This window comes from Sphaeroforma arctica, assembly GCF_001186125.1.
Source record: "Sphaeroforma arctica JP610 unplaced genomic scaffold supercont1.311, whole genome shotgun sequence".
Taxonomy (NCBI): Eukaryota; class Ichthyosporea; order Ichthyophonida; genus Sphaeroforma; species Sphaeroforma arctica.
In genome coordinates this window covers 3,346-13,416 of record NW_014040247.1, presented here as the reverse complement: position 1 = coordinate 13,416, position 10,071 = coordinate 3,346, and the positions used below count along the sequence as shown (strand labels likewise).

The 10,071-nt window shown below is 40.5% G+C and overlaps 2 protein-coding genes across 2 annotated transcripts; both read left to right on the top strand.

The window, feature by feature from the left end:
- Positions 1-6,077: 6,077 nt before the first annotated feature.
- Positions 6,078-6,701, top strand: SARC_05076 (hypothetical protein; the record flags this gene model as incomplete). Its single annotated transcript, XM_014301063.1, has 2 exons — positions 6,078-6,359; positions 6,489-6,701. The coding sequence occupies 2 exons, from the start codon at positions 6,078-6,080 to the stop codon at positions 6,699-6,701; spliced, it is 495 nt and encodes a 164-aa protein (XP_014156538.1).
- Positions 6,702-6,737: 36 nt separating this feature from the next.
- On the top strand, positions 6,738-9,689 carry SARC_05075 (hypothetical protein; the record flags this gene model as incomplete). Its single annotated transcript, XM_014301062.1, has 5 exons — positions 6,738-7,385; positions 7,538-7,653; positions 7,807-8,773; positions 8,869-9,002; positions 9,301-9,689. Coding segments are annotated over 5 exons (2,254 nt in total), but the record flags the coding sequence as incomplete, so codon positions are not given.
- Between the last annotated feature and the right edge of the window lie 382 nt (positions 9,690-10,071).

Below are 10,071 nucleotides of genomic sequence, written 5' to 3'. Positions count from 1 at the left end.
TATATATATTATTATATATATATTATATATATAAATATATATATATATATATATATAAATATATATATATGTATGTGTGTGTGTGTGTGTGTGCGTATTATATAAGTATATGTGTGTATGTATACACAAATGTGTCCATGTATATGTATATATATATATATATATGTATATATTTATACATATATATATGTGTGTGTGTGTGTGTGTATATGTATGTATGTATGTATGTACATATATATATATATGTATACATATATCTATTTATATATATATATATATGTATGTATGTATATACATAGGTGTCCATGTATACAGATGCATAAAGATATAAGTATACGTATAAAAATATATCTAATATATATATATGTATGTATGTGTATATGTATGTGTATACTTAGGTATCCATGTATACACATGTATAAAGATATAGGTGTACGTTAATACTTATATCTATATATGTATGTGTGTCTGTGTTTGTATGTGTGGATGATAGAGGGCGTATATATATGTATGTATGTATGTATATATGTCTATAAATGAAAATGTATGAAAATAAATATATATGTATGTATGTATGTAAAGTTTTATGTGCATAAATATATATTCATATATTATGCATATATATATTATACATATATACATGTTTACATATCTCCATATATATATATATATATACGAATATATATATATATATATACGAATATATATATATATTTGTAAATTTATGTGTATATCTATTCTTGTTATATATATATATATAAATGTGTGTGTGTATGTATGTATATGTGTATGTACATATATACTCACTATGTATATATATGTATATATATATATGTGTGTGTGTGTTTGTGGAAATATACATATATATATATACGTGTGTGTGTCTGTCTCTGTGTCTATGTTGTGTCTATGTGTGTATGTATGTATTTTTATACATATAGATACATATATTTATATGTATATATATGTGTGTCTGTGTCTGTGTCTGTGTCTGTGTGTGTACATATATATATATATAAATATTTAGCTCCAATAAAGCACAATTTTGGTTTAAATTTGTATTTATTTCAGTATTTGTATCAGTGTATATATTTTATTTATATTTATATTTGTATGTAGGTATGTATTGATGTGTTAATATATATACATATTTTAATATGTAAATATGACTATATGTCTGTATATATGTATATATATAAATCTATATATGTATATACATATATATTTATATATATATATATATGTGTGTGTGTGTGTGTATACATATGTATATATATATATATATGTATGTGTGTGTGTGTTTTTGTGTCCGTATTTATATTTATATTGATACATGTATGTATATGTGTATTATATATATATATATATATGTATGTGTGTATAGTGATATATATATATTGTGATATATATATATATGTGTGTGTGTGTGTGTGTTCTTGCGTGTGTATGTGTGTATGTATTTTTATATGTTTATGTATATAGGTATGCATGTATGTTTATATATGTATATGCCTGTCTATATGTTGGATTTATGTCTTGCCTTTTTTATTGCTATAAGCATTTCCCGTCATTCGTGCTTATTGCATTGCTGTCAAGGTCAGTGTTTACCCTTAGTCAGTATGTTGTCCTTTGGATTAGCTTATATGCACGTAGTGTATTTGTTGTACTTCCGACACAGTACGGACGCTCTTTCATCAATAACGGCGGCCGTAAGATGATCTCGTGAACTCGCCAAACTTTGCCCCACACTCGGTGCAATTACTCTCACACCGTTTGTGAATGGATTGTTCTTCAATAATAGTCTTCTATCTTATCTCCGCCTCAAAATATTTTCCCATTGTTGGATGTGCATGTACTTGTCCGCTGCATCTCATGTTGCTTTTGCCAGTACGAGAAAATGCAGCTTAGTTACTAAAGCTGCGTGCTGGGCTGGCGAATTGGGGATTGCGTATACCAAACTTTGGACACATACTGTACCCTGCCCACTTTATTCCTCCTAAAATAAATGCATGTACCTCCTAACATATACCTGGTAACCTGTGCTATACCTCAAACCATTAGCTCATGTTTTCTGGACAATCCTATCTCCGCCAAATTAGAGCCAAGCCGAACATCTGAACCACAACAAGAGCCCCACAATACACAAAAAGAGACCGGACCCATTGGGCTGCTGCCCAGGTGCAGGAAACAGCCGGCCATGACCTCGTCCAAACCACCGCGTGCAGTCGAGGATCCGTTCAATAAGCGCAAAGTATGGGCCGTCAATGAAACAATCCGTTCAATCCCGTTAAACTATGTTCGACTGTGTTAAAAGTCTGTTAATGAATGTTATAATCTATTCTGAAACGATCAATGGGGTGTGTGCAACTCGCCAAGATGTGCACCATATGCTGTACAAGGCCTGGGGTATCGATATGGTGTTCAAGGTACATACATGTGTGTACGTGCGGCGTGGATGGGTGTGAGCATAGTTCTCGTTGGACTTGTATGGAATACAAACACCTCCTGCCACTTTATGGGCACGAGTGGTTGAGGATGTTGCTTGAGAATGATTGCGCTAGGCGTTCGGGTTTTTATCGTCACGTCTGCTCACATAATAATCCAAACCTTGGCCTTGGTTTTTTCCTTGTCTTTGGTTTTTTTATGGTTTCCGCTTTGTATTTTAGTCCCTTTGTAACAGATATGTATAAGACGGAGAGAGGCATTAACTAACCCCAACCCGACTACCTACTTATTCGCACTCCTTCAGGAGACGGCAAATGCAAGAATACAGAAATTACATACGCAGATGCTTGCAGAGGTTCTGGGGGTGTCGCATGGCGCACAACCAACACAAGGGACTCCTGTGGTTACTGTAGTTAACGAGGCGTGTCGGAAGAAACGGAAGGTCTCCGCCTGAGAATGCGGGAAATAAACTATTAGCGTCTTGACATATTGGATATACATATGTATATGCATGTATTTTGAGGTACAAATATACATAATGTGTTCTGATATATATTTACATACATAAATGTATTAGTAACTTGTATATACACTGATCTTGTATAAAAAATATCAATACCTGATTGTTGCAATTATGTGTATTTGTGTGTCGTTTCACTATATACTTTGTCTACTCAAGTACAGCAATAATATTAAACATAACTTATTCTATAGATTTGAATATTTGTGATTGTTGCAATTATGTGTATTTGCGTGTCGTTTCACTATACTTTGTCTACTCAAGTACAACAATAATAATAAACAGAACTTATTCTATAGATTTGAATATTTGTTGTGCGTGTATAATCTATGCTGCACATTTTAATACCCTGATTATAAGTTCGCAAGATTCTCGGATTAGCACGTTCATATGAATTGATTGGACCTGAGAAGGTCATCTGCTTGTTCATTGGCTTGAAGAAGCCGGTGGAGAACTGATTCGTCTGTCTTGGACGGTTGTATTATCAGAGACATCATCCTGTCCTCAAAGCATGAGCAGCTGATATACGTAACCTATGGTACCACCGCAATAGATATCGTGACATTCAGTAGTGAGAAAACGTTTACAAGTATGAGTTGTATACATGTGCCTTTATGCTTGAATGCCTGCGTTCATTTGACTATCAGACCAGCATGCTCAAGCGCATTCATAAGTTAGAGTATATGAACATATGCGCCGATGCATTAATTAAAAATCAGATATGCGTGCAGAATTCGTGGTTGCCAGTGGCGTCAGCCGGTATATGTTTGTATACTGAATAGCAAATACCACACTTTTTTAACTTGACTATATCGAGTGGACCAAGGAGAAGGTGTGGTTGGATGGGACGAGGTCAGGATGTAAAGGTCAAGAGCTCAGGACTTATTAAGCAGATGGTACCTTAATTGGACCTGAAAGGACTTGGGAGACCCATACTTTGCTAGCAGATGATACCTGTATTGGACCTATTTAGCTGAGCTGGTATGAGGTCGCGACATGTCGTCTAAATATATATAGTGCGACAAGTCGGTCGCGACATGCCCTAAATGCCGGCTAGCCCATAGTGATTTTTTTTAGTCGGGTCTATTCTGGTCGATTCTGAATGAGTGTGAGGTGCAAACCACTTTCTCATTCCAAACTACGTAAGTTCTATCGGTAGTTTTCTGATATGTATAATCCACTTCTTGTTGACAAAAAGTAGACTGTCCCGGGTAGAAAAAGTACATTTCTGATCTACATGTCACGACATGTCGTCTGAAAACGGTCGCGACGTGTCGTCAAAGCCATCAGACGTGTTCATTGACCAGCTCAGCTATCGTTCAAAATCATTCTTTGAAAAAAACAAAAAGGTCGAGCTAGCTCAAAAATGGACAAATACATACATATTACTAGCAAGTATTAACTATGTTTGCACTTTGGCTTTACTGAGTACTCTCACTACTCTGCTCTGTTATTTGCTCTTTTTGTACTATCATTTTTTTCTACAAAACCTGAACCAAGACCTCAATGAGGAAAAATCAGCAAAATATTTTATTATTCTACCCGCCGATTGGTACATCATACCGGATGGTTAAAACAAAAATTGCTTTGTTTTTGTCTTACTCATTCTTTATCACAAAAAAAATAGAACATTTTGATTTACGGGCAGTACATAGTCATACTGTACTTATATCTTATATCTGTAAATACACCCTGTACCCGCCTAACATGTCTCTGTAGTTTGTACTGTACATATCCAGTATTAATATACATTTTGATTATTAGGCGGTTCGGATGTGCTACTTTGGTTTAGAGACATTTGGTGGTTTGAAATCGAGGGGGGGGGGGGGGGGGAGGGGACTAACGACTAACAACTTTGACCTGTATCAACGTCTGGGCCAATAAGAACCCATAGAATGGTACGTCAATAGTACGTTTTTTTTTGCTTGGAACCAGCTCGGCCTTTTCGCGCCGAAAATTCTTGCTTGCCAATAGCTACGCAAGGGGCACAGTCATCACTTCACAAATATATATACGTATGTTAAATATTTAGATCGAACCAAATGTTTGAACAATGCACCCAAATTTATAAGTCCTTAAATTGCCGAAAGTCCAAAATCCAAGGGGGGGGGGGGTCTCTCAACCAAAGTAGCACATCCGAACCGCCCTATTGTTATTTGTAATAATTGTTGTGTGACATTTCAATTTCCAGCCATTCCAGTATACATATTACATACATATATTTTTTTTCTGGACGGTACTCGGACGGGGTATAGCTCTCAATTCTCAATATGTACATAAAAGAGTATTATTTTGTCTACATACTAATTGAAAAAGTAAAAACAAATCAGTGATCGACTTCGAGACGACAGTTCGCCATTGTTCGCTTTTTCAACAAATTCGACTGCAAATAGGTATCCAGGAAAGTTTGAACATCGAACACTGGAGATGACTCAGAGGAGACTGGAGAGTGGGAACGACCCTGACCACTGCTTCGCGGTAGAGTAAAATGACTCTCACCTTACAGTGACACAGCTTCGAATTCTTACTCGAGATATTTTATTGTGCCAAGTCCTGAGATTCAAATCACAAGGCAATCTACTAATTATATTTGTAACAAGATAATACTAAAGAAGTAATACGCCCCTCCGGAACAAGATAAAAGTCGTTTCTAAAAAATGCATGTCCAATAGTAATCTGCTCGTGAAAATAAAAATGTACTGAAGTCTCTTGAAATTCGTGCGCAATGCGGTTTTAAAAGTGCCGATATATACTCTAGTCTATATAGGAATTCAATAGAGCAGCGTTTCTTCTAACGAGAAGTCAGAATAAGAAAGCGTAGATATGTATCTTTAATATCTAGAGCAAGTTTCAGACTGTATAAATGCTATTTATAGAAGAAATTTCTAACTGTGCAACCCTCTGATGCACACCTCCACTCGACCATACACTGATACAGTCAGACACATTCAAATATTCATCTGAGATATCGCTTTGGCAAATTGCTTGCTCAGACCTGTTCAGCGTCTTAAAGAATGCTATAAAATATTCCAGTCCAGAATTATATAAACCTCCAACAAATGCTTCAGCGTATCACTTTAACATCGATTGAAGTTATAAAGAAAAGGCTACCATGACGTTCGTCTACAAGCTGTTAGTTATTTGTCGAAGCATAGCTAGCTTGGTGGACGCCCACGCGTATTTGGTAGATCCACCTAGTGGTCAACAATTGCAGAGTAAAGCCGGTGTCGAGTACTGCCCACACTGTTACAACGGCGGCGGTACTGGTACTGTACAGGGGTTGACTCCTGCGGGTGAATGGCCGTTCGGGAGTTGGCCGTTGGCGTATGGCGAGTACAAAGAGAGAGATGCCACCGCTGTCAGGCACGGTCTCTGTGGTGATGCTGCTAATGGGGTATGTTATGTCCCTTCTACAATGCATTGGATACGCTAGTAATGGATGAGGTTTTTAAGGTTTTTATAATGCTCAAAGTGCGATACAGTTGTTTGAATATACTCATTTTTATTTTATTTTTCGTTACAGGCGTCACTCTACGAACCCGGAGATGCGCGCAATGTAGGAAGAACTACACGCAAGACTTATACTGCGGGAAAATTTGTAGAATTCACGGTCGGAGTATCGACACACCATCGCGGCCATTATGAGTTTCGACTTTGTGAGCTTCAAGAAGGGTACGAACCGCCTATAAAGTTCGAGAAAAAAAATTCTGAGTTCGAATATTTACAATCAACTTAAAGATGTGTTTACTAAGTGGTGCTCATAAATCGCTCAATGGCAATTTTTATATTACCAACAGGGAGCCAACTCACTCAAAGCTGCCTTAACGAACATGTGTTGCAACGTGCGGATGATGACAGCCATATATCACCCATCGACCCTGTTCATCCGGAAAGATACTACCTGGAGCCACAGTGTGCAGAAATTACCAAGGGTCTCACCGCCGCAGACATCGCAGCGGCCTCGAGTTTCAATGTCCATACCTTCCACTACATGAAATATCAGATACCTTCGACTGTTGCGTGCGATTTATGTATCATCCAGTGGTATTACGTCACTGCCAACAGCTGCAATCCCCCTGGCTACAAGAATAGATACGACCACGGAGACTGGCCTACCACCTACTCTCACTGTTCGGGAGATGGCCCGAACTTGGGCTGGTTTGCGGGGCCTGACTACCAGTCTTGTACCTTACGGTATCCTGAAGAGTTCTGGGGGTGTGCAAATGTACGAGTGCTTGCCGATGTGGAGGTCGGTCCATTTCCCTCACCTACTGCAACACCGAATACTAACGCACAGATCACTGCAACCCCAAGTCCAACCACCCCCAACTCACCGAATCCGGATGCCAATCTTGTTGAAGTGGATCTTGATTTCACACCTGTGAACTCGTGGAATGGGTTCTGTACGGTGTCAGTGTCGGTATGTGTTCTTGGCGTGGCGTAGCACTACAATCTTTCAACTTGTAAAATATGTACTACCATGGCAATGAATAGAGGGCTGTTTTCTGGTGCGTATTACTGTGCATCATTATGTGTTTCATGGTACTCAATATCCATCTGCTTTCAACGAAGGTGGTCACCCCTATTGCGCTCGATGGTTGGATGCTCATGCTTCGAGGTTTCACCCCACAAGGTTTGAGTTTTCAACAGATATGGGATGCTGAAGTACTGGCAGAGCTAAGCACCAGGTATGATTATTTTTCTCATCCAACCCCTTTTTTAGCTCAATGTAACCCCTTTCTTAGCTTAATGTAACCCCTCTCTTAGCTTAATGCTCTAGTTTAGCTGCGCCCAGTACCAGATGATAGCGATGCTCTAAACTTATACTTTGTCTCCCACAGCAACGAGATAGTGGCGCGTAATATCCCAGCGTATAACGATGGAGTGAAGGCCCCCGGAGACACTATTACCTTCGGTGGTAATCTGCAAGTGCCTGGGAGTATCTCATGTGTTCGCATAGAAACTGCGTTCCTGTACAATGTCAGGGGAACCAACTCAGAGCCTGAAAACAACCCCTCCACATGTTCAGCTGAATCTATCACGTGTGTTGGTGCAACAGATCTTGTCGATAGAGTGTGCTGCGCTGTACCTAACACGTGTGGTAGCCGTACCAGTGTGGCTTGTTCTACAAAGGCGTGTTGTCAACCAACGTATGACGAGCCGGGCACTTGCGCCAGTGCCAATATTGCATGCGGGGACTTGGCACGAATTGACACTTTGACGTGTTGCAAAGAATACGAAACCTGTGCGGGTATGAGTGATGTCTGTAACGTAGCTACATGTTGCGAAGTGGTCTACGATAATCCTTCCACGTGTACTGCTTCTAATGTTGACTGCGGTAGTCATCTTCGATTAGATTACCTAACATGCTGCAATGAAGACGAAACCTGTGCGGGTATGAACCATGTCTGTTCCACAGCTACATGCTGCGTAATGGTGGCTGATGATCCTTCCACCTGCCTGGATGCTAGTGTTGACTGTGCCGATGATATCCGATTGGATTCCGTGGCGTGCTGCGATACCTCAGCTAGTTGCGATGCCATGTACACTACTTGCTCAGCAGCTTTGTGCTGCACCAAAGTGTTTGATACCCCGGTGTTATGCGCGAACGCCGGTTTAGACTGCGGAGATCAAGTGCCGCTCGATGGTGAGTACTGCTGTGGGGTGGGTCTGGATTGCGAATCGGTGGACCGTGTTTGTTCGACTGAGTCGTGTTGTGAAGACTCGGCTGTGGAGAATACGGCCTGGCTTGAAGCCACGCACTCGGTTATGTTCAACGGCGTTTGGAAGGGAGGTTGTAACGTAAAGGTACGTCTGACTTAAAGCACATGTGTATTTGGTTGTTGTGGTTTATATATGGGACTCAATTATTGCTCTCACCCAAACGCCCGGAACCTACACAGATCTCAATTGTAGCTCCGATAGCGATGGAAAGTTGGGTGATTGGCTTCCACGATATGCTCCCTAGCGGATCGAGTTTGTCAACCACCTGGAATACACCAAACTGGCAACCCCTCGGTCTGGTGCAGCTTACATCGTAAGTACCGTTCAAACCAAACTCATTCGAGTGTTCTGTTCTGTACACAACTGACCATTATATAAAGCGCTCCTAAGTTATCAATGGACACTACGTAGGTTCGTTTTGGACAAGGTGTAGCTTACATCGTAAGTACCATTTAAAACAAACCAAGTCGAGTGTTATGTTTTGTACACAACTGACCATTGTATAGATCACATAGCGCTCCTAAGTTATCAATGGACAGTGCGTAGGTTCGTTTTGGACTGTAGGCTAGTGATTACACGGAACACTCGTGTCAAAACGTTACCTCCCGCAGATCGAGTTTCACCTTGTCGAGCGCCAATGTCCCGGTCAGTGCTGGGGAGACTATATCGTTCGAGGGCACGATGCTAACCCCTGGCTCTAGCAGCTGCGTATCGTTACAGGGTGTTTACATACGCCCGGGTGGTAGCGCAGACACCCCCATACCCAACAACAACCCTCCTACTTCGGCTGGTGATGGTGATGATGATGATGATGATGTGGATGGTGGGAATACAGACCCTGTAGACCCGTCTGTGTACGATACACCCACTGTGATAGACAACGGTGAACTGCAGAGTGAGATAGGGTGCTTCCCCCAGTGCACGTGGCAGTCGGTTGGCGGGCAGATTCGAGCCAATGGCCAGGATGTGAATATCGAGGGCACAAGCTGGTTTGGGTTTGGTAAGAAACACACGAGTATTCGTATGTTACATATCTGCATATGCGAGCCCACGCATTGGACCCGAACGTATTCTACACAGCACGTGCTTCTCTCGTACTTCAGGGGTCGACCAACTGTGCGTCGTCAATCGGTTAAGCAAGCCCATAGCAACCCAAGTCCTGTCGTCATCTAGCATAGTCGATTACTTGTATTGAACATACGAACCCGATGATTCCAAGCCATGTACCCATTTTACTGAATTTCGGTACTCTTCCATCTTTATACTTCGCAGAAACACACGCCCCGAAAGCACCCCACGGATGCGACTCTCAGGGACATACGACTACAGGAGAGTGCTGGATCCATAACTTCAACTTCATGAGCTCGAGTGGCTTCAATGCC